Source organism: Melopsittacus undulatus, chromosome 1, assembly GCF_012275295.1.
Source record: "Melopsittacus undulatus isolate bMelUnd1 chromosome 1, bMelUnd1.mat.Z, whole genome shotgun sequence".
Lineage (NCBI taxonomy): Eukaryota > Metazoa > Chordata > Aves > Psittaciformes > Psittaculidae > Melopsittacus > Melopsittacus undulatus.
This window is the reverse complement of record NC_047527.1, coordinates 16,806,966-16,832,115: the sequence shown is the minus strand read 5'-3', so window position 1 is coordinate 16,832,115 and position 25,150 is coordinate 16,806,966. Positions and strand designations below refer to the sequence as shown.

The 25,150-nt window shown below is 34.7% G+C and overlaps 1 protein-coding gene across 3 annotated transcripts in view; it reads right to left on the bottom strand.

The window, feature by feature from the left end:
- The window catches only part of CSMD3 (CUB and Sushi multiple domains 3), a 604,683-nt gene that overhangs the window by 196,367 nt on the left and 383,166 nt on the right, over nt 1-25,150 (bottom strand). For all 3 annotated transcript variants that reach the window (XM_005150930.4, XM_005150931.4, XM_031050517.2), the window contains 5 exons: nt 16,831-17,000; nt 8,535-8,691; nt 3,476-3,667; nt 1,449-1,575; nt 440-642 (listed from right to left, as the gene is read on the bottom strand). In XM_005150930.4, the coding sequence (XP_005150987.2) occupies nt 440-642; nt 1,449-1,575; nt 3,476-3,667; nt 8,535-8,691; nt 16,831-17,000 (849 nt within the window). The remainder of the gene's footprint in view (nt 1-439; nt 643-1,448; nt 1,576-3,475; nt 3,668-8,534; nt 8,692-16,830; nt 17,001-25,150) is intronic.

Here is a 25,150-nt window from a genome sequence, read left to right as displayed (position 1 = left end):
CAGCAGGAATTAAAACTCTGCACATATGTCTCCAAAACAGGAAACTCTTATGGAGTAGAAAAGGATGGAACTTTTAACTTACCTCCATCATCAGGCTGAATGTGGTTTTGAGCAACCTGATCTAGTTGAACATGTCACTGTTCATTGCAGGGCAGTTGGGTTGCATGACCTTTGAAGGTCCTTTCCAACTCAAATTGTTCTATGACTTGGGAAAAACACTAGTCATAATTACTAGCACTCTGGCACTGTCCCAGCTGCATTTGAAACGATGCCAAACAAGGTAAGGACATGGGGTGTCTTTTTAAGATTCAACAAATCTGAATCTGGGCAAATTCTTTCCCTAATAAGGTCAGAAATGTCACTGATTTCAGTTGTTCCCAGCACTATTAATGAGTGAAGTAATTTATTAAAAAAAAGGAAAAAAAAGTTATAAACTTACTTGAAAACTGTATGGCAAATCCAGATTTGCTGATATAAAAATCTGTGTCAAACTGGATAGTTACTATGTTGAGTGTACTGTGAATGCCTTCAGGAACAAGGGATCCACTAATTTCTTTGAGTAACATCTCATTCTCAGGTGGACCATCCCAAACTCGTAGAATGTCATGGGACGCCTCAGTATCAAAAGCAAGAAACTGAAGGCTGAAAGGATACCATGATTTTATAGTCAGATTTCATATTACCCAACAACATGCCAGTAACAACAAAATCACACTAATAAAGCAAACAAAAATTCCAAGGGTGATTTTCCATGAAGTTTCACACCTTTACATTTGGATGCATAAAAGCCTGATACATAAAACATTTGAACAAAAAAAAAAACCAACTAAAAATATTTTAATTTTTCTAACATAAAATAGTATGTTAATTTAGCCAAACAATCTGTAAGTATCCACACAAACTTTTCATCAGAAAATAGTTTTCTTTAGAAAATATTATATATCACTTGTAAAAAAAAATAAAAATCGAACTGTCAATTCATATAACTAGCAATACAGTGTGAATAAGTGTCTAACTAAGAAAAACTATTGAATTGGAGGGTTTAAAAAAAATATACTCTTCCATTAAATGGTTCTGTTGACTCCAACACTTTCTACATACTCAATCTTATAATTTTGGCATTAAAATCGCATTTGCATTAGCTAGTTTTTATATCAGATTTCTAGTTAACAGTTCCAGTTGGTATATATGTATGCATTGGTTTAAAATTCATCATCATTTAAAAACATTATATCCAATCTTAAAGCTTGAGCTTCATCAGACAATATTTATTGAAAAAGGCAGTTTCAACACAAACATACATACTCAAACGAAGAATGCCAAAATACTGGCCATTAGCTGCATCTTAAATTTTAAATGTTAAACCCTTTTTTCTGTACTATACAGGTAAAATTTGGTTATTATATAATCAAAAAGATTTGTTATAATTGCAAGATTTGTTTCAGTACCTGACAATATTTCCTGGGTCTACTTCAATCACCCACATGCAACGCAGGTTGTTGTCATAGGGAAACGGATAGCCAGGAGATAAGATTCTTCCTGATGATTCTCCTTTAAAACGGCCTCCACATTCAGCTAATAAAAAAACAATATTACATAAAGTGTTACTTTTAATTCATTACAGATGGTCTTCCAGCTAATCATCTGAGCAAACAATTTGTACGTCTACTCTCTTACTTGAAGAAGTTACACAACTAAACTGACTGCATGCCCTAAGATTGTAAGACAACATATAAGGTCTCGAAGTGGCTAGGGAAAGGCTCCTGCAAATGTGGTTTTATTTGAATTCTTTTTATGTTTTCCTTTGGCATCTATGTTTTTCTAATACTTTGAATGCAACATAATTATTAGGAAACATATCATTATATACTGAAAGGAACATGGACTGTTACTTAAAAAAAACCCAACCAACCTACCGAGCCAACAAAACCCCAGAAGAACATCATGTTTCCCTAAAATAGTAGAATTAAATTAAGAAAACTAAATAAACCACAAAGTACAAAGTAAAAAAAATATATATTTTTTTAAATAAAATAGGAAAGCACACTAAAGCAGGCTATTCAGAGAGAAAATCACCCTTTCAGTCTAGGAAAAAAAGTTGTAAAATTTCTTATCTTCACAAGCGGGTGTCAAGCTATAATATAGTATATAATAGCAACAACATTGTATATAACATAGTGAAACTATATAATTCTTAGAGGATGACAGATGGTAAGTAGCTGATTTCTAACTGGCCTCAGCCAGTCACTAGGCAAAACTGAGTATTTCATAATCTTAATACCTAATCTTTGAGAAAACCTATTGTTTTATTTTTTTTTAATGTAGATCCCTGGAACATTTGAAGCCTTCTTCTTATGCTTTCCTTCCTTTTAAAGTCACTGTAATGATTTCTCTCTTGTGAAGTGAAAAGCCAAAATAACTCTTTGATTAGATCTCTCAGTATAGTTAAAATCAGTTTTATTTTGATTTAACATCACCTAAATATTTATTTGAGAAATTTATTACCTTATGATCTAAGTTCTGTGACAAAATATAACTGAAATGCTATAAATGATGCACTTTCTGACATACTAAAAGCAAATCTGCAGACAAGTGGCCCTTCGTAACTGTTTTAAACACTCTGTGAATCTGTTAATTCCTACTCTTAAAAAAAAAAATCCAAATTATTCAATTCAGAAAATATCACAGTTTATTATTCTCCCAGCAGTGTAAGGACGTAAGTAGAGTACACCGTAAGGAAAAAAATTACCCACAAGCTGGATGAAATGTAAAATTAATTGCATTTCATCCAGAACCACGATAACAAGCTTATAATTTCTAACTTTCACAGAATGTAACCTGTTTGCTTTTGTTATGATTTTTAAAGGTTCCCTTTCTCTCTCCCCAGTAGCTTATTTCTGCCTCTCCATCAAGGTTTCAGCTCCCCAGTTTTGCTAGTTGTTAAATCAGCTGTGCAAGTGATGACTTGTCAGAAATTAGCATCCTCTCAGGCTGCATTCAGAAGTAAAGGAACAAAACTATTTTTTATCCTTCATCTATAGATTGCTTACTATGAAGACAATCCTTATAAAGAATCTTAGCTTTGCCTCCAAGTGTCAATTCTAAAGATTCTTCTAAGGATGTCAAATTAAAGGAAATACATATTATACTACATATCTTGCTGCAAATTCCATTGATGGTATGTTGTATTTTTGTATTTAGCTCTATTTTTATGTTGACTATTTGCTGACTATAACCAGATTTTTACATATGAGAAATTTCGCTACACAAGAATGTTTAATAATTACTATCTTTTTTTTTTAAACTGAAAAAAAGCAACAGCACTCACACAAACTTGGATGAGATCTATGCAGAAATTCCAAATGTGTAAATAGGTCTGTACATATACAGATCAGATCCCACACAGTTCTAGCAATCCTTACAATGTTTTTTTCTTTCTTATACAATAGTTTAAGTAATAATAAAAATCGAATACCAATGCATGAAGGCAGAGGATAGTCCCATGCCCTTCTTTCCCCAGTCATACACTTTAGAAGGCTACTTCCATGGAGTGTGTACCCTGGATTGCATCCATAAATTATAGTGCTTCCTGCAAAATGACCTTGGTCACTGATTTTATATCCAAACTGTGGCACACCAGGGTCCTCACAATGTGAAAGCTCAAAACCTGTGCAGGAATAAAACATTATAGTTACAAAATCAAACTGATAAATACGTCAATGAAATGAAGATTTCCTGTTTTCCAGTGGAAAGCAAACATTTTCAGACTTCATGTAAAAACATGTTTAAGGTTTCTTCCCTAGTTTTTAAAGTCTAAGTAGGATAACTGCCTATACCCATCACTTACAGCATATAAGAAAAAAAGCCTGTGTCATAACATCATTCTTCCCCAAGTCCAATTAAAGACTGAAAAGGAAATTTCTTCTCACTGAGGTCTAAAATTATGCGATAACTTATAAAATAGCAGTTAAAATGACTGCCCATTTACTTTGAGGACAATCTCATTTGTGAATAGATATTTGAAGGCTCATAAATAAAACCCCACTGTAGATTTGTTATTGTGCATAGTAACATCAGTGGCCCAATACCACCTACAGCACCAAAGAAATAGTGCTATATTCACAAGTCTCTACCCTAATCCTGTATTCAGTAGTTTGTAAATTCAAAATCTACATGCAGGAAGAAATTATAATGGTGATGCAGAGAATTCAAGCCAAACAATTTGGAAAATTTGTAGAATTAAGAGATCTGGATCGAGAAGGAAACAAAATGACTTAAACATACAGAAACAGGCAAGTATTTTAGCAGTTAGGGAAACATAAAATGCAATTCAGAAGGAAGACTGTCTATTCCAAATAAAGTTTTCTGTTACTGACTGACAAGAAGGTCAAAATCTCACTATGTTCAAAACCAAATGTATTTTATAAATATCATACATATCAAAGAGTTTGTAAGTTTAAAAGGTACTTTTTGTTAGATTGATATTCTTGTATGTAGGTGACATGGGAGCAAATGAAGGTCTTTTCATGTCTGCATTGTTCAATGAAGTAATTTACACAGTATTTGTCCATCTGGTCAACAGTTGGTAGCCTTTCACAATCTCCCTTCAGGTACTGAGTCATTACTGTTCATTGACAAAATGTTCATTATTTTATTTTACAGACGAAATGCTTCATGTTGAATAAGGCTGTTTTGCTGAAAAATAACATGTCAAATGTTGTACCTTCCCTGTTCTTCCATCAGCTCTCTTAACGTCTGACTCAAAATGGTTCACCTCCTGAACAGCCTACACCAGCTCTGAGCTGAACTTTTCTCATTGCAGGCTAAGCTATTGTTTCCCAGTACAGAATGCAGTGCAGAACCTCTACAAGAGGATTATATGAGAAGAAACTTTTGTTGCATGAAGAAATTCCTTTGATATTGCACTTAAAAATACTTATTGACCAATTAGAATTTCCTGTCATCTAAGAAAATTGTGGATCAGATTGTATGAAAGAAAGTCTAAAAGTTCCTTGATTTCCAAGATGTCCCCATCTCCGGATGGCCTGCTTATAGACACGGAACCAAGTAGTCTTTTTAGAATCATAGAATCATAGAATAGTTAGGGTTGGAAAGGAACTTAAGATCATCTAGTTCCTACCCCCTGCCATGGGCAGAAACACAACACTAAACCATATCACCCAAGGCTTTATCCAGCCTGGCCTTGAACACTGCCAGGGATGGAGCATTCACAACCTCCCTGGGCAACTCATTCCAGTACCTCACCACCATAACAGTAAAGAATTTCTTCCTTATATCCAACCAAAACTCTCCTGTTTAAGTCTTAACTCGTTACCCCTTGTAGTGCCTAATGAATAGCCCCTCACCAGCATCCCTATAGGCCCCCTTTTTAACTGATCACTTCCTTCCTGAGGGTGAACATGTAACTCCATTGCCTAACCATTGGTGACAGCAGCATTTTTGCCATCCTAGCTGTGTATCAACTAACCACACAGTGCTGGCAGTTCTAGACACAGAACCAAAGGGAAAACTGTGTCATTCCAGAGAAGCACGTGGTAGCAAGGGGCTTAGTGAAGCAGATCTGGAATGGCAATAGCTATCTATTTTAGACAACTAAGAAAGTAGAAATCATAGAATCACATAATCATAGAACAGTTAGGGTTGGAAAGGACCTTCGATCATCAAGTTCCAAACCCTCTGAAACAGTAAGCGATGCCTCACACTAAACCATGGGTTTTTTCTCCTTCTTAGTAGCTGGTGGAGTGCTGTGTTTTGACTTTCAGCCTGGGAACAATTATGATAACACTGATGTTTTTAATTGTTGCTCAGTAATGTTTAGACTGACCAAGGACTTTCTGAGTTTCATGCTCTGTCAGGGAGGAGGGGAAGCTGGGAGGAAACAGAGACAGGACAACTGATTCAAACAGGCAAAGATGTATTCCATAGCACAGCACATCATGACCAGGATGTAGAACTAGGGGCAGTTACCTGGAAGGGTGTTGTGTTTTAAACCAAGCTGCACAGCTCTTTCACTCACTCCCCCCCTTTCTCTCCCAACTCCCAGAGAGCTGGGGAGGAGAATCCAAAGAATGTAGCTCCCACGGGTTGAGATAGGAACAGTTTAATAACTAAGCTATAACACAAATCAGTACTGCTACTACCAATAACAATAATAATAATAATAATGATAAAAGAAATAACAAATGAAGAGAATACAACACCTCAGTAGCCGCCAACCCATAACTCACTCCACCCTGCCTGACTGAGCACCAACCGATACCTTCTCCAACCCCCCAGCTCTAGATCTTCCCGGTAACTCTCGGTTACATTCTGGGTATGACGTGCTATGGTATGGAATATCTCTTTGGCTAGCCTGGGTCAGGTGTCCTGTCTCTCCTTCCTCCCCTCCTCCCTGGCAGAGCATGAGGCTCAGAAAGTCCTTGGCCAGAGTAAACGTTTGAGCAGTAACTAAAAACATAGGTGCTATCAGCACTGTTCCCAGAACGAAAGTCAAAACACAGCGCTGCACCAGCTACCAAGAAGGAGAAAACATGACTGCTACTGCTGAACCCAGGACAAAGGTTTAGATCACTGCTCCATCAGGCTGGGTATTGGTCAGCAGGTGGTGATCAGTTGTATTCTTCCCTTGTTATTTCCCTTATCACTATTATTATTAGTGGTGGTAGCAGTAATGGTTGTGTGTTATACCTTAGTTACTGGACTGTTCTTATCTCAACCCATGGAAGTTGAATTCTTTCAATTCTCCTCCTCATCCTCCCAGGAGCTGGGGGAGGAAGGTGGGGAGTTAGAGAGCGGCTGTGTGGTTCTGATTTACAGCTGGGCTTAAACCACAACACAATGTCACCCAAGGCTTCATCCAACCTGGCCTTGAACACTGCCAGGGATGGAGCATTCATAACATCCTTGGGCAACACATTCCAGTGCCTCACCACCCTCACAGTAAAGAACTTCCTCCTTATATCTAACTTAAACTTCCCCTGTTTAAATTTGAATGTGTTATTCCTCGCCCTGTCACTACAGTCTCTAAAGAGGAGTCCCTCACCAGCATCCCCATAGGCCCCCTTCAGATACTGGAAGGCTGCTAAGAGGTCTCCATGCAGCCTTCTCCAGGCTGAACAGACACAACTTTCTCAGCCTGACTTCATATGGGAGGTGTTCCAGTCCCCTGATCATCCTCATGGCCCTCCTCTGGACTTGTTCCAATAGTTCTGTGTCTTTTTTGTGTTGAGGACACCACAACTGCACACAGTACTCCAAGTGAGGTCTCACTAGAGCACAGTAGAGGGGCAGGATCACCTCCTTTGACCTGCTGGTCACGCTCCTTTTGATGCAGCCCAGGATACAGTTGAAAGTAAGACAGGTCCATTTTCTTAATTACTGCTGATTTTATATCCTTTGACTTGCTGGTCATGCTTCTTTTGATGCAGCCCAGGATATGGTTGGCTTTCTGGTCTGCAAGCACACACTTCTGGATCATGTTAAGTTTCTCATTGACCAGCACCCCAAAGCCCTTCTCTGCAGGGCTTCTCTGAATCTCTCCTCCACCCAACCTGTAGGTTTCTCACAGTATGTCCCTGAAGACACAGAATATTTCATTACAGCTTGTGAGGATTTTGTTTGCTACTTAAAAGCATTAGGGCAAGCCCATGGTACTTACTGAACATTTCATTGCCTACATCTACAGAAAGCAAACATTAGCCAAGCTGAATACGATCCAGCGATGTGCCCTTACAGCAAAGAAGGCTAATAGTATCCTGGGCTGCATTCGGAAGCATGTTGCTAGAAGACTGACAGAGGTGATCCTTCCCCTCTACCTTAAGCACTGTTGAGGCCACGTCTAGAGTATGGTGTCCAGTTCTGGGCTCCCCATACAAGAGAGATGTGGAATTAATGAAGAGAGTTCATTGAAGGACCACTAAGATGATTACAGGATAGAAGCATCTCTCCTATAGGTAAAGGCTGAGAGATCTGTGACTGTCTGGCCTGGAGAAGAGAAGGCTCAGGGGGATCTTATCCATGCAAATAAATCTGACAGGATTGTATAAAGGAAATGGAGTATACAGAGCCTGGCTGGGATGGAGTTAATTTCTGTATCAGACATAAATCTTAAGTGTTAGGATGGAGAATCTTTTATGTATAAATTATCTTTAGGAAAACATGGGGTTTAGTTACACATCTAAAACTACCTGCATGCTTAGATATATTTTATGCACTAGTACAACTGACTGAAAATTATATTATCTTCTATTATCTTTTCCAAGACTGGAATAAACTTCAAAACAAAAACTATAGCAGTTTAAGTATCAAACTACTTGAAGTACCATAAAGTAAAGGCTTTTTATGCTATGTGTTTTGATTTTTTTGAGGTTCAATTATGAAACTATATTTTGATAAGTGATTTGCTGTTGATATAATCATTATTTGTCTTTTGACTGCAATTTCATTTTGTGATCAAAGAATTTTCATTCCTTCAAAATTAAAAATCTATTACAACTGTTTTCACAAATACTTACTGGTATACACAAGCTGAAAACCTTCATCAGTGCCTTCCAGGTCTGAGTTAAATTCCAACCACAAATGATTTGAAGTACTACTTAGTGTCAGGCCTCTTAGTGATGCCCCAGTATATGCGCCCAGCAGGTGAGCAGTGTTGTCTTTGCCATCATAGATCTGTAAAACAAATGTGAATTTTATAGTTTTGAATGAAAACAACGATATATTTGATTTACAAAATAATTCTGCACATTTCCACTAAGAGGGAGGTCAGCTTTGCCAAGGGAGTTCTATTGCCACTCAACCCACAGTACTATCCAGATATGCTGTTACCTTTTCTCAAGTTAACTTGACTTAATTGTGGTGAGTTTGCAAATGCAATCTAAAATATGCCTGCTACTTTTTATTTTTTAATAACAACAGAAGTGGGAAGAGGTGCCATATCACCTCAGCATTTTTAAAACTCCGTTTTCTCTTTCATTTTCTGTATGGTAATGCTGGTTACAACCTATTAGCAAACACCTATTCTGTGTAGCTACGTCTGCCTCCAGTCACTGAGGTGACATACTAAAAGCTCACATCTTCGCAACCTTGGCTTGTTAAATAAACCTGTGATTTTTTTTCATATGTGAAGAGAGGTTTCAAATTTACCTGTATAGTTAGAGGAAACTAAGGAATAAAATAAAACAACTGCTTCTGTAAGTTTAAAGAGTAATGTAATCTATATGTAAATTGTACGACAGCACTTTTATTACTTATTTTTCTGCAAGAGTTGTTCTTTGCCATATTGGAAACAGAAACTTCCACCAGACTACTAAATATATTAAGTGACCTTTTAATAATTCTCTGAAAATTTCCTGACAAACTTGTTTACTTTAAAACATCATAGGTTCCTGCATTACTGCAATTCCTAAAAACAAACTATAACTTAACAGCAATTGTTAAGCTAGCCACTATGTCTTACAGGATTTATTTAGTGACTTGTATAGTAACTAAACACCAGTAAATGGGTTTTAAGAAAAATTTTATTTGCAAACCAGTAAATTGACCTCTGAACAACTTTCAAAATGCAATATAGGTAAATTCTAAAGCTTTAGTTAAAAAAAAAAGTATACTCTCCAGTTCTGCATAAGATCTAATTGTATTTATATGAAATGTAATTAATGCTTGCATTTGTAAACAGGAATCCATGCCACAATCAAATCAAAACAAATACACCACCAACAGTAGAAAGGCAACAAATTAAATGTGAAATATTCTGATGCCTGTTCCCCATCTGTGAGAATGACTTACACACATAAATTCTATTTTGCAGAAATCTTCATGCCTCATGTAATAACTTTAGATTTACATTTAATCATAGGTTGAAATGAAAAAAAAAAGAAGTCATTTCTAGCCTTCTCTAGTGAGCTAATTGCACAGCAATTTAATAACCACAGCAAAATGACATAATTTCTTGCTTCTAAGTAAGCTAGCAAACTTCCAAGCAAATTTCACATTTAAATGCCATGTATGGAGTAAAAAAAAAGAAATTCGAAAAAAAAAAGAAAAAAAAAGGTGCCAGTAATAGCTAGCAATTATAAGTGAATTTTAAAATATCTGTAATAGTATTAAAGTTGATGTCTTAATTTTATGTAAATCTTCTTTGAAAGTAAATTGAGATCAGTATCAAACAGGAAAAAAGCCAGCAGAAAAAATAGTTCCAAAATGGACATTCATTTATTTTGGTATCTGCAAGGAAAATGTCCATTCCAGAATTACTGCTAACCTTGTGACAGACTTAAAGAAAACCCAGCTTGAATATGATGCTCTTCCTTCTAATCTCACCAAGCTGATTATAACTAATAACACAAAAGGATTCTGGATTTATTTTATTTTTAAACACTACAAAAGAGTAATCCATTTCCTGCCATGTGTGCATCACTAATAATTAGCCAAAGAAAGTTATTGTAAGTTATACCAATTATTCACAACGTCTTACCAGGACTTCATGATACAAATTTTCTTCATGTTAGAATTTTCCCACAAATACTTTCTTGCCAGTTTCATTAACTGTATTACTATATTAAACTTTTTACACTGACATTCTGACATCTCTCCAGACACTAATTCTACTTTATGGGTTAACTAGCTGTCCCTCTGTATGATAATTCTAAGCCTCTATCATTTCTATAAAGGAGCAAAATTTATTTGAAGAACCCCAACACTTCAGAAACTGTGATTCTTTGAAGAGAACTGCATTCGGTTGAGGGAGAGATGTGATTCATTTGAACATGAAACTAAATTTTTGTTTGGTTGCTGACCTTCAAATATTTAAAGTAATATATACCCCTCTTCTTGAGACAGTTGGTTCTTATCCCTTAGGACAATAAATGGATGCATGTTTGGTAGTATAATTCTCAATTTAAGTCACATTGTCTCTTTTGTGCTTCGTTTGAGTTAGTGGGCACCATTATACAATAGATATTTCTAGTTGTAATTTAAGTTATACAGTTAAGTTGCAAAGAAGTGGTAACAGCCTACATTCTCTTGATAGGATTTGCAGAACCAGCATTTTTTTCCTCCTTGAAATAGGTGGGAGTTTTGCTAAAGATTTTGAATGAGGTAGTAATTCAGCTTCAGAATGTGATGCAGAAGACGAGATGGTATGTGAATTCAGGTAGCATCATTATCTTATTTTGAACATAGGAATATTCTTTCTCCTAGGCCTTGCACGCACATCTGGTTTTATGTCACTTGGGTGCTAAATGTGTGGCCAGGAATAATCATTATGAAGATACTATTTGGTTGGATGCATTCTGCCTTCAAGTTATCCTGTAACATTAATGCAAAGTTAATTGATTTGTGATATAATGCTTGAATATGGTAATGGCAACCTATTCAGAAAACTGAAGTCCATCTTTATGAGCTATTTAAAGACTTAATCTGTTAAATGATTAATTCACAAAGAGGAGCAAAGGCTCAAAAAATTGCATTAATGGCTTCACATCACAAGGATACTTTGAAATGTTATAAGGAAGGATGCTAACAGAGAACACAGTTTACGTAAATATGATTTGAGCTGAGAGATGTAATGTTTAATTTAGGAAGGAGGAGTTATGTTTGTATTTACAGTCAGAGAATAAAGAAATCTTCCTAAGCTTTTGAGGGGTTCTATTGTCAAGAAATTTAAAATGGAAATTTTCAACTAACATATTTAACTCCATAAAATTTTAGCAAGGGAATAGCATAAAGTGAATGTCTTAAATTTGTTCACTTTAATCGAACTATTTTTGAGATTTGCCATTGAAACATAAAAGGCATATGGATATGAAGATCTGTGCCTTTATAAAGAGAAGAAATAACACAAAATCAGCAGCTCAGAGCTGAGGCTGTCAACACCCTGTCAAATGTATCATTTATATTGCATGCAAATAGAAGCACTAATATAAAGACAGAAAAGGGCCCATATGTTTGGGGCTTTTTTTTTTGTACCCTACATTTATTATCTATTTATCACTTATGTTTTCAGGATGATATTGCTAAATGATTATGATGGCAAGTGTGGAGATTCTTAAGAAACAAATTAGCAAAAAGCCCAAACATTACCTCCCTCCAAAGTCTTCAAAACCCTTCAAAAATTGAATTCTGTGCACACTTTTCAAAGCTAGCCCACAGGTGAGTCAGCAAAGGCAGTAAAACTGAACCCTCCATATTCTGCAGGAGCAGAGTGCTGAGCCAAACGCAGGCAAAGGGGACTCTTAATGACTTTTCTATTTGATTTACTGACACACTGTTACCTGGCTGTTACTGCACTGATTGTTTTAGTAGAAGAAAAAAGAAAGTTTGCTTCATTACAGTATAGAAAATAATTCTTAAATCCATTTTTTTTTTTCCACATAGGTGTAAACTTATCTGGCACATCAGAGCTCCCTCTACATACTGCCAAGCACAGAACCTACTACAAAAGGAAAAAACGAAAAAATCCACGCAAACAACTGCTGTGTTGTTCTCTTTTCATACTTAGTGTTCCATTCGCTTTTTTTAGGTTCAGTTACGGAATCCGATTGCAGATTTTTCAGGGGCAGTGATCTGGTTTTTAACAAGGACAGATAACTACTCATTAACTATTACCATGCATAGGTACATATTTATTTCCATTGAAATCTACTGAAAATAAACAATCATATTCAAACTTCAATTTCAGTAAAATATACCTTTCCCACAGCAAACTGGTAAAGTATACTAAAAGATCTTCGGCATAAAAGAGTACTTTCCATATTCAACCGATTTCAACAGAAATTGTTTTCACCACTAACAATGAACTGTTCAGGCAAATAGAAGTATGACAACTCTGTTCTTTACCACGCAATTCTAAAGGGTTTGCTTACAGCTATCAGAGACTACAGATTTTACAAGCAAAACTGGTGGATGAAGATAAAAGCAGGGAAAAAAATGTGAACAGAAATGTTCGCATACTTTGGAAGCCATATATTCTTTCCCTCTGCTTCCCACATATGCAGTTTACCCTAAAAATGTTGAATTCTGGAAACAGCACAGAAACTCAGTTATCAGTACAATTCCAAAGAAGGAGGCAACTTGCATCCTGTTTCAATTAAATGGATGGGTATGTAGTGACTGTACAGATCTTAAATTTTTCATATGCATTCATGAAACTTTCATGATTATTAATACAAGATGTGAGACTATCAAGAGCAGGTTAAAGCCCTACACAAATAAAAGTGAGAAACATATATTTCTCATAATTTCCAATAAAAATAACCAGCTTAAAAAAAAAACCCTACAACATTAATGTATGTAGCTACAGTAGTTACATCAAAAAGAGAAAAAAAAGAATTGCAACTAAATGAAGCAAATGAAAAATTACTTGTTCTGAAATCTCTGTTCTATATCAGTTCAGAATTGATAAATGGGAACTCCTCCTTCTCTGCCTGGGGAGTAACAGTAAGGGCGGTAATTTATTTGTGCTAAATATGCTGTTTCTTTCTAATGCTGTATTCTCAATCCAGCTGTTTCACTGTTTCAATCACAGTGCTTGTCAGGTACAAATCTGGTCCATGGTCATTTAATTCATGTGGTAAGCAGCAGACCCCATGACTAAACAATATATCAGAAGTTCAGTAGAATATTCAATCTATTCAGGCTGTGAATGGAATTTTATCTACGTATTGTTGGCAATCTAAAATAACAGCTGATAAAGTAACAAAAAGTTCATGATTAACTTCTTTGCCAACATTTTCATTTATCATAATTGAAGAAAAGAGATGCATCATCCATTACGTGTCCAGCTCAAAACCTGATCTTTAACTATGAAATATTCCGAGGTTGCGTTACTTGTATTTGGGGAAAGGAAGATCTTTCTGTAGGTTTTTGTGGAAGCATTTTTGTTTCCAAATAGCAACTTATTCACACTCCCTACTTCACAGTTAAAAAAAAAAAAAATAACTGTATATTCACAATACATCATTCAGCTGTTTACTGTAAGACTGGATCATTTTTGGTTTTCTTTTTTTTTTTACTTCTTTCCATTGCTATTTTTCATATAAAAAATAATTATTTTTTACTTACTCAGAGATTTCTTAGAGTTATATCAAGGCATTAATGCTTATATCCATTCACAAAGTAGTGATGCATATTAGACAAGTTTACACTGCTGACTATTACTGATGCTTTGAAGTATAAACCTAGTGTCCTACTCCTGTAGACAAAAGTGTATTGTCCACAGTAAGCAGAATAGGCAACTTAGGCAACATTTTTCCTTTTTTTTAATTTTAGTTACCGGTTCTACAAAATAATACTAGTATTAATTTAAATCAGTCTAAAACATGACGGGGGTGGGGGGGAAGGGGGGGAGAGGTGGAAGTGAAGAACCAAGACTGCATTCCTAATCTTGAAGATATTAATGATAAATACTGGGCATATTCTCAAATCAGCCACATCCTAAATCTTTGGCTGATTGTTTTTCAGCTCCTGGAGATGAGACATACTAATAAAATTAAGGATCAACAAACAACATCAGAACTGGTTCCATGAGGTAAGATATGGAATGTGTAAGTGCTGCTTTCTGTCTTCTGAAACAAAACTTCTTTATCAAATAAACACCTAAATAAAAAGTCTGATGGTGTTAAGACAATCTGTAATAAGAGTGTCATCAGAGGAATGAGGCATGGGGTCAACAGGATACCATTCCTTCCCACACTATTAAAGGTCGAGTGCCTCTCTTTTCCTACAATATCAGATGAAAAAAGTGATAAACATACTAAATAATACTTCTGGTAGGGGTTTTTTAACAGAGTGGGAGGAACTCCAGTTCATTATTATAATTCAAGGCTGCTGAACTGAAAAACAGTCTAATTACTAGATATTACTTCCATTTAATAGACGCATCTAGAAAACACTGCAAATATTTCTGCTACTGACATTTACAGTTGAGTGGTGGCCTCCCTCCATCTATAATTAACATGGCATTCCTCTTAGCATTTTCTAGTCAAACCTCTGTAGTGTATATGGTTGGAATGACAACTGAAAAATCTTAAGTGCACAGATCTTTTCAAAATTGTATGTTCATTAAATGATTAAGGAAGAAAAAAGTTTTGACAGCTTTTATTCATGTTCATCCACATTTATATAACTAGCTTCCTCCATACAGTGCTAAGACTTTTACACTGAAATAAGAGATTTGAATGGTTTCAACCTACAAATTCTTGAGGAAATGCAGCTATATGCTTTCATTGAATGGGCATAAAAACTGTGGACAGAAATATGAGGATAATGATTTGGGTGGATAAGGATTCAAGTTCATATGTAATACCTGAGTTTAAATCTCATGCTGATGTTGATTGTTTTAAAGATCTTACCATAACTTCAGCAATTCTTCTGCTTCACTAAGGAATTCCAAAACTGTTAAAATTATCTACTTACATACATCATCTGGATGTTTTTAATGGAAACTTGAATAAATGGGGGGTTTGTTTGGGGTTTTCTGATATTCTATTTATATGCTAATAAATACTACATATCTTTCAAATTGAATCTTTTTGCATGTATTAATGTAAATATCAAAAGGTATCCAGTTGGTTCTGAAGTAAGTAGTGAAGCCAAAATAAAATAGACATATCTGCACATGCTGGTTATATATAAGTCTTTGGTTTATTTTAGTTTGTTTATATTTCTCATTAAGAAGAATGTAATAACTTGGTTTCATTTATTTTTTTTTCCTTTTTTTACTGTTGCCTGATTTCATTTTATATTGGTTGCTTAGGTCTGCTTATGCATTAGGCGTAAGTAATCCCTTTTTGGAAGTGCTTATGTTTGACAACTAATGACAGAAATCGTAACCTGATGCTCAGATGGTTAAATTTACATCAGTCTAACAGTCTGAATCATAGTTTTTTTTTCTTGCAAATACATCTTTCTTTAAACCTTCTCATTTTAATAACTAACTGGCACACTATGCTAGAAAAACTTTTACTTTAAATCAAACATGATTGACAGAGTACATCTTGTTCCTTTGATTTCTGGGAGGCAAGTTTAATTAATTTGAGCATTTTTAAATATCAGACAATTATTTAATATTTTTATTAATATCTATTGCATTTAGTACTAAAAAGCCACCATGATCATCATCAGCTTTAAATATGTAGTTTTCTAAGCAATATGTGCCTCTAGAAATGTGTATTTTGGGGAACACAGTAATAAAATTTATGAACAAATCAAAGTAAATGCTACTGAATTTATGGAGTAAAACTGCTCTAAAAAAGTCCGGAAGGTTCTAGTTTCCTTTTTTTCCTTTGTTATTTGTTTATTTAATGAAAAAATTCTCTTCACATGTAATTGCTGTGATTATAATTTTTCAGGAGATGTTATGTACCACATAAGATTAGAGTCATTTAAAGCATAAAACTCATATACAAAATGCAGTATATAAACTGTGTATTAAATTAAGCTTCTGGCTGTAGTATTTATTAGCTTTATATCATATAGCTCAGGTTATGAAGATACTGAGGAAGAAAGCAGAATTTACAAAAGATGTAACTGATGAATATTTAGCACTAAGAATAGAATAAAAATACACATTAAGGCAATGTTTGATTTACGGTTTCAATCTCTTTTTTGATTATATGTAATCATAAAAATCCGTTTTAAGAAGCAGATTACAGAAACACCTTAGGGTGCCTCATTTACAGATGGAACTGGTTCAGATAAATATTTTCAAGGAATCCTTAATGTAAATTTAAATGATACTCTACTTTCACAGACATAAACTTAAATGATATGAGGGACTACAAGTTAGTACTAAGTTACATGATTACATACCTTAAGAACATCTCCTTGGGCTAAGTGAAATGTTCTGGCAGAAATATTGATTCCTTTCCCTGCTTGTACCTGGATGCTATAAATACATTCATGGTTGTTTTCATAATTAAGAGGATAATTGGGGGACAATAAGATTCCTTCATTATTTGTCGTGGAGGCTCCACATTCAGCTGCAATAAAAAGAAAATGTTAAGGTATATTTTAGTAGAAATCATAGATAGTTTTAGTAATGGATATGATGGGAATGTTAGTGTAACCTAGTCCAACATTATTAATGTTTATTGATATCTAGAATCTAGTTCTAAATATATATTCATGAAAATGATTGAAGGCTACAATAATATTTCTGAACTACAGTACTTTAACAGAAGTTTGTTAAATAATAATGAGATTTATAATGATATTGATGGCATATTCCAGAATTATAATGTTTTAAACAATCTTTCTTGGATATTGTTTTGAAGGAAATACACTTGCTTTTACTTCTCCAACACAGACATTCATGAAGACACACAGATTACATGAAAATAAAAATATTCTAGAAGACTAGATGTGTATATATCTATATATACAAGCACATCTACAAATATGCATACATGCAGATATAAACATTTTTACACAGATTAATGAAAAAGAATTTTTCTCTATTACTAACTTGCTAAAACATAGTCAATAGTATAAATTTCAGTAGAAAAAAGTTATAACTCCCAGCTAAACAACAACAAAATAATTTCTTAATAAACAACTACAAAAATAGTACCATGAAAAAAACATAAAACCTTGTGGCAATGCTACATTGGGCATTAATGTCTAAATTTCACTTACTATGATATTTTGGACTACTCACATAATTTTAATTAAGATTTTTTTAGCACTGAGGCATTTTAAATTAACACAGACAAACTATAACAGTTCTTTCTTTCCTTTTTTATGTAATTTTAAATTTAACTGTAACACTAAATTATCTGGCTTATATTTGTTTCAGGATAACTTCATTATTCTTGTCACTTATTTTACCAGTCTCATGACAATATACCCATTTACTTTAACCAAGGAAATTCATTGGTTTATAATTTAACAGAATAATAAATAGTATTGTTCAAAACTATGTGGTACACAATAATTTGAAAAGATGTTTAAACAATCTATGTCATCTATTTTAAGAACTACTGTTGTTTATTAACATTATTATAATTCCCTCATCAGACTTGTTTGAGTAAAATCAAGATATTGAAATATATATTATGTATATGAAATCCACACATTATGAAAAGAATTCATTGATGAACTATTTATTCTGTATGTAGCTAGCCCAAATATTGTTCAGAGCCAAACCAGTCAAAGATTAATGTAGGAGAAATGCTTGATGATTGTTTATTTCAATAGTGATACAGAACAAGTACTTAGGTGTCATCATTTTTCTTAGAGCAGCTGGATACATATAATCTAGGCAGAAGTGGAAAACCTTCTAATCCACATGATCATGTCTATCCTTTTATTTCATTCTCAAATAAATAGGTATTTGCTATTCTCAAGCTGTATAACTCAGTTTGAATTACAACACATCGGAGTAAGATGACTGTAGTTTCAAGTTTGTGGGACATCCTTCCCCATTCCAGAGACAGAAAAGTCAAAAGACACAAGTTAACAATAGTATTAAACTGACCCCAGATCTCTGGTTTCATCAGAACTGTAATTTAAAGCAATTGTTTTTAAATCTTAACACAGCAATGAGCTGTCAGGACATTTTAAAGTAATACTTGAGAACCATGTTTTCTGTTAAAATAATGAAATTTTCATGTCATACTAGTTATGAATCTGATTGTATTTAACTCAGAGGGAAAATTTTGTGTTCCAAGTTGTGGATATTCAAGGCCAAGCTGGATGGGACTTCGAGCAACTTAATATAGTGAAAGGTGTCCCTGTCCATGGCAGGGTGGTGGACTACATGATCTTTAAGGTTCCCTTCCAACCTAAACTACTGTGTGACTCTATGTACTAACTCAACCCTTGTGTTAGTAGACAAGCAAGCAAGTTTAGTAACAGCAATCTTGAAAACCATATTATAAGAGAATTTCTCTTATAGCTTTCAGTTACATCATTACAGTTCTATGGAAGCATACACTAGCTTACAGTAGTAGCTTCTTCTCCTGGGATTCTCAGAAATCCCCCTTATAAGAGGGATTCTCACAAAATCGAGTTAGCTCCTGGCTTCTCTACTTGCCTCTTGTTCTCTTGTTACTCCAAATTATGACTTTACATAAAAACCGCAAAGACAAACAAACAAACAAACAAAAAAACAAAAAACAACAAAATAAAAAAGACACCCTCCCCACCCAAAAAAAAAAAAAAAAAACAACAACAAGCAAACAAAAAAACCTCACAGCAAACAATTGGAAAGCCCCAATCACAAAATGCCAAACACAAAAAAACAGCATTCTGAGTAAGTGCTGAATCAAACTATTAACAGTGCAAGACTTTGAAAACTATACCATAGGTTATTCCGTCTGCCCATCTCTACTTCTATCTGTAAACACAAACAAGCAATTATGTTGCTTAAAACTACATGGAATTTCAGGTAGTCTGTGATTGCCTTCTATTCTTTGACAGTTTTAATATTATAACATAAATTAGAAAATACCATAATACTTCTATGTGCAGATAAATGCTGAGTTTAAAAGTGTCAGGGAAGAAATGTTAACTGAGTTCTAAAGTTTAATATAAATACAAATATTAAACATAAGTAATTTGTTTAAAGTATTTGGAAAAGCATTTTGACAGGTGTTAAAAAAAGGGACTTGAGAGCAATGTTAAGGGATAAAATTAAGTGAAAACATGTATAGAGGGAAATACAGAAGAGGAAAAAAGAAGGCACAAAACACTGTTTTGAAAGTAAAGAAAAAATCACAGAGGAATAGAAAGTATGTAACAATCTTTTTAAATATATTTAAAGCTATTACAAGAAACTGAAAACATTTCCGTTCTGCCTTCATGTTTTGGCTTAGTAACAAAACAAATTTAAATTACAACAGCTGAAATTCAGGTTGCTTTAATAACAAAGTTAACAAAAAAGTCTACTTATTTCAGCTGAAACTTAGAACCCACCCTACACACTTTGATTATAAGAAATAAATGAAATAAGGGAAATATTACAACATCCAGCTACGTTTTCATAATGGATTCTATTTAGCCTTATATAAAGTACAAGGAAGTAACACAAAGACTGAAGTAAATAACTATGTCTGGACGTTAACAGAAATTTAGAATCATATCAGTATTAGAAGGGAGAATAAACAAAAGCTAAAAAAATAATGAAAGGAAAATAGCGATATTATCAGTTATTATACAAAATTACTGTTATGCCTTTGGTTATGAATATGTGTTCATTGCAGATTTCCATAATAAAACAGATGAGTTTAAGCTACTGTTTATTAGTGTGTTTGAATTCCGTAATCATGTAAAATGCCAAGGAAACTAAGGAAACTAAGGAAAGAAATGCATATATTCACATCATTTAACCATTTGAAAACAATTCTTCAATGAACAGCTTTTTGAAAAAATGTTTCTATTAATAAAATCTTGCAATATTTCTCACAATTCAGCTGATGAAAGGTTCACCAGAAATAATCATCAAACAAAAATATGTGACACACTGCTACAGATTGAAATTCAGTATTGTTTTCTTCAATGCAATCTTTGGAATCAAAAGATAAGACCTACAAATGGCAGTTCTGAATTCTGAAAAGATGGTAACTCTTGGTCAGGACATTAAGACGAACAACTTGACTGGGCAAGTAACTGGGAGCATTCTACAAGTGATTTTATCAGGAGTGGTAGGCTGCAGATTTACGGTTATTTCAGAAAGTATATCTAAATTCAGTGCTCAATTAACTAATTCTTACAGAATCATAGAATAGTTAGGGTTGGAAAGGACCTTAAGATCATTTTGTTCAAACCTCCCTGCTATGGGCAGGGACATCTCCCACTAGACCATGTCACTCAAGACCCTGTCCAACCTGGCCTAGAACACTGCCAGGGATCAAGAACTTCTCTGGCCAACTTGTTTCAGTGCCTCACCACTCTCACAGTAAAGAATATCTTCCCTATATCCAACCTAAATCAAAATTAAACCTGTTTAATTTTGAAACCACTGCCCCTTGTCCTATCATTACAGTCTCATTGACCAACACCCCCCAGATCCTTCTCCACGGGGCTGCTCTGAATCACTTCTCTGCCCAACCTGTAGGTGCACTTGGATTGCCCTGATCCAGGTAGAAGATCTTGCATTTGGTCTTCTTGAGCATGATGAGGTTGGCACTGGCCCACCTCTCAAGTGTGTCAAGGTCCCTCTGTATGGCATCCCTTCACTCCATCCCACTGCCCATATTGCCATCAAAGATGTTGAACTGATTTGGTCCCAACACTGACCCCTGAGAGACACCACTCATCACACGGACATTGAGCCATTGACCACAAGCTATCTGCATCCAGCCATCCAGCCAATTTTTTATCCAGCGGGTGGTCCATCCATAAAATCCATTTCTCTAATTGAAGAAACAAGGATGTCGTGTGGGCCTGTGTTTAACGCTTTGCACAAGTTTAGGCAAATGACATTAGTTGCTCTGTCCCTATCCAACAGTAATGTAGCCCCACTGTAGAAGGACATCAAACTGGTCAGGTATGATTCGCCCTTAGTAAAGGTGGTAATCTTCAGACGTTCTACATCTCCAGCTGATAGCAGGAGTAAGCAAATAAATAGACTCTTGTCAAAACAAGACAACAAAACAGAGGATAACAAAATGATCCTGAAAATATTAAGTTGCGACCAATACATTATTTTCCTGAATAACATGAGTTATGATGTCATCAAAATTTTTCAAGGTGGTTTTGGCATACTGACAGAGTACAGTGCAAAGATGAAGAAAATGAATAGAACACTGTCTTCTTCAACCAGTAAGAACAGTGGGGTTTATTTTTATTTTATATTGTTCTAAAAGACAGGATATATTTTCATAGGGACAAAACCTAGTAACTGCAATATCTTATCATGTATCTGCAATACATGCATCTACATCATCATTGATTTGCACATCAGAAAAATCATGTAGCTGTCTGTGCATTACATTTACTCTCAATATAATTACTCATACTTTTTTGGCTGTTATCTGACTGCATTGTTTATGTTAGAAAGAAAGACAGTATTGTCAGATTTGAGAAGGTCCTGTATTTAAGGCTTAAACATAATTATAGAGCAAGTTGACATTTCTACTAAAATGGCCAAATATGAAAAAAATAATTGTTATAAACAATTATTTAAACTATTATTAGTAGCATTATTAATAATAACAGTAATTGATGGCTGCAGCTGGCAAGAATGGAGCAGAATCATATTTAAACAATATGCTCCTGCACTGCAAAAAAATGGAGAAATAGCATGACAAACAAGCTTCTGCATTAGTATTAACAAGATAAGATGTATTAGCAAACATATATTTTAGATTAGGACAATTTAAACAACCAATGTGCACAATTTGCCTTCAAACTAACTATAAAATTCTTATAAACAAATAAACAAAACAACGCCAAACATGAAAACCCAAAACAAAGCACAAAATAGAATCATAGAATAGTTAGGGTTGGAAAGGACCTTAAAATCATCTAGTTCCAACCCCCGTGCCATGGGCAAGGAAACCTTACACTAAACCATGTCACCCAAGGCTTTGTCCAACCAGCCTTGAACACTGCCAGGGATGCAGCATTCATAACTTCCTTGGGCAACCTATTCCAGTGCCTCACCACCCTCACAGTAAATAACTGCTTCTTTATATCTAATCTAAACTTCCTCTGTTTAAGTAATAACTTGAGAACTGTTGGAATTCAGTGAAAATTTCCACACAGGGAAGAGGAACAGTTAAAAACTTTATATAAAATATTAAAATACATAAGAGATGTTAAGAAAGTGCTTATCACATTATAATGCCTTTATACTAACAGATGGTGTGTCCTCAGTGGCTGTATTTTGCTATCTTCAGGATATCTTATCCTTGAAGAAAATAAGAGAAATAACAACATACTTAGAAATTACAGGAGAAATATTTAAAGAGCTAAAATTACTTCTGACAAACAAAAGAAAGCTTAGGAGTAGTTTGTTCTGAGAGGAATTAATGACACATTTATAAGTGCATATCACAGTCCTTAAACTGTGAAATCATGCTGCCAAAACTTTTCACTTACTAAAAAGAAAACTCAATTAAAACTAGCAAAAAGGCAATTTTTCATACCCAGATTATTAAAAAACCTTTGCCTTATATTTTGTGTATGTATAGAAACAACAGAACTCTTCAGCAAGACTCTAATAGCAAAAACAAATAAGAAGCACAGAGGGTAGCTAACGGCCTTCCTGATATTTAAGGGACTTTGCAATTAATTCAAGCTTATCTGTGGTTTGCAATTAATGTAGACTTATCTGTGGTAGAACCTTCACTTCATTGGTTACATAATTGTGCTTTATTTCAACACTGAATTTATTTTTTCTCTCATACAATATAACCTTTCAGACATTTCTGTTCTTCATTCCCCAGGTATTCACCAAAAAGCACCTTAACTTAGGCTTGGCAAGGAAGCTACACCAGTGAACAGAAAAAAACCCTATCACCTTCACAAAAATATAAGGCCCTATACAGCAGGGAAGCCATGACGATACTAGACTGCTTTCTTTCAACAGACATGGAAACAATTTTGGGGTATAAATTCTGACTTGACAGTTATAATGAAAGGCCATGGAGTTTGGCTATTGGGAAGCCTTATAAGGGAAGGAAGAGGGCAAAGGTGAGAAAAGGAAGATGTGAAATCCTGGCATAAAAAAGATTACTTTCTACATTTCACTAGAAATTGAGGTAATTACAAGAAAGCAGTGTGTGTGCTTAATATGAACACTGCATTTTGTTATTTGAATAAACCATGAAGAGAAAACATGAAACTAGGGAATGACAGTATTCTTACAGATCTTTAATCATCTTCTTTCCACTACTGATAATCAGAAATTTTATCTATTTTACTATTTACACTTTAAAGTAACAATATTTGCTTTTGTTTGTTCTTGTCAGTAACAGTTATAGGGAAATTCAAACTGTCTTCTTGTAAGCTAACTGTGGAATTAAAAATTATAAAGAGCACTAGGCAGACACCTGAACTCTGAATGCATCAGAAGCAGTTCAGAAGCACAAACCTCTGAAAACAGCAGAACTACATCTTTACAAAATTAAGATGATACCTGTACTCTGTATCTTAAGTTGGAGACATGCCACAAGCATATTGTTGAAAATATTGCTTACTTTGGACTATCCAGAGCTTACATTTTGCTTCTAGAAAAAGCTAAAAGTGAACAAGTTTTCATAATTAAGGTGTTGGATACATCCATCTATCAATAGACTGGCCTGGGTGTGACTGAGAGTTAATTCATAGGAACCCATATAGTGTGTGGTTTAGATCTGTGACTAAAACAGTGGTGGTAACACACCAGTGTTTCAGCTATTGCTGAACAGTGCCTTCCCAGCACCAAAGTCTTCTGTTTCTCACACTGCCCTCCCAGTAAGTAGGTACAAGACTAGGATGGGACACAACTGTGACAGCTGACTTGAATTTATCCAAGAGGTATTTCATGCCATAGAGTGTAATGCTCAGCAAAAAACTGGGGGAGTTTATTCAACACAGTCATTGCCTGGGAATCAACTGGACATGAGTCAGCTGGTGATGAGTGACTGCTTTTCTGTTTCTTCTCATCACTTATTAAACTCTTTGTATTTTGACTCGCAAGTTTGTCTTTTGTTTGTTAGTTGTTTTGGGGTTTTTTTCCTTGTTTTTGACCTATTCTCTCCTTTATCCCACTAAGGGGAGGAAGCAAGCATATTGGTTCAACCTACCACAAGGATCAAGATCCTATAATATTCAGTCTATTCTACAGACTTTTCAGACTACTAAAAATATGCAATAGTAAACAAAGCACTCTCAACAAAATAGTCCTGTGTGAAATTAAAAGCTACTGGTTTTCTTTTCTTTTGTTTTCTCCTATAACAAGCACTTCTGAATGTTCTTGAAAAAAACTGGGAATTTGCCTGAATAAACAGAGGGAAAACTCAATAAAACAAAACAAAGATTTACAACTAGTAATCAACTGCACCAAAAGACATAAGGGATAACAGCAGATCAAAAATTTGAACAACCGACCAGTATGTCTGGCTTCTTCCTAATAACATGAGATTGAGATATATAAGTATTAACTATCACAGACTAAGGTATTTGATATTATTGCTTGCTCGTC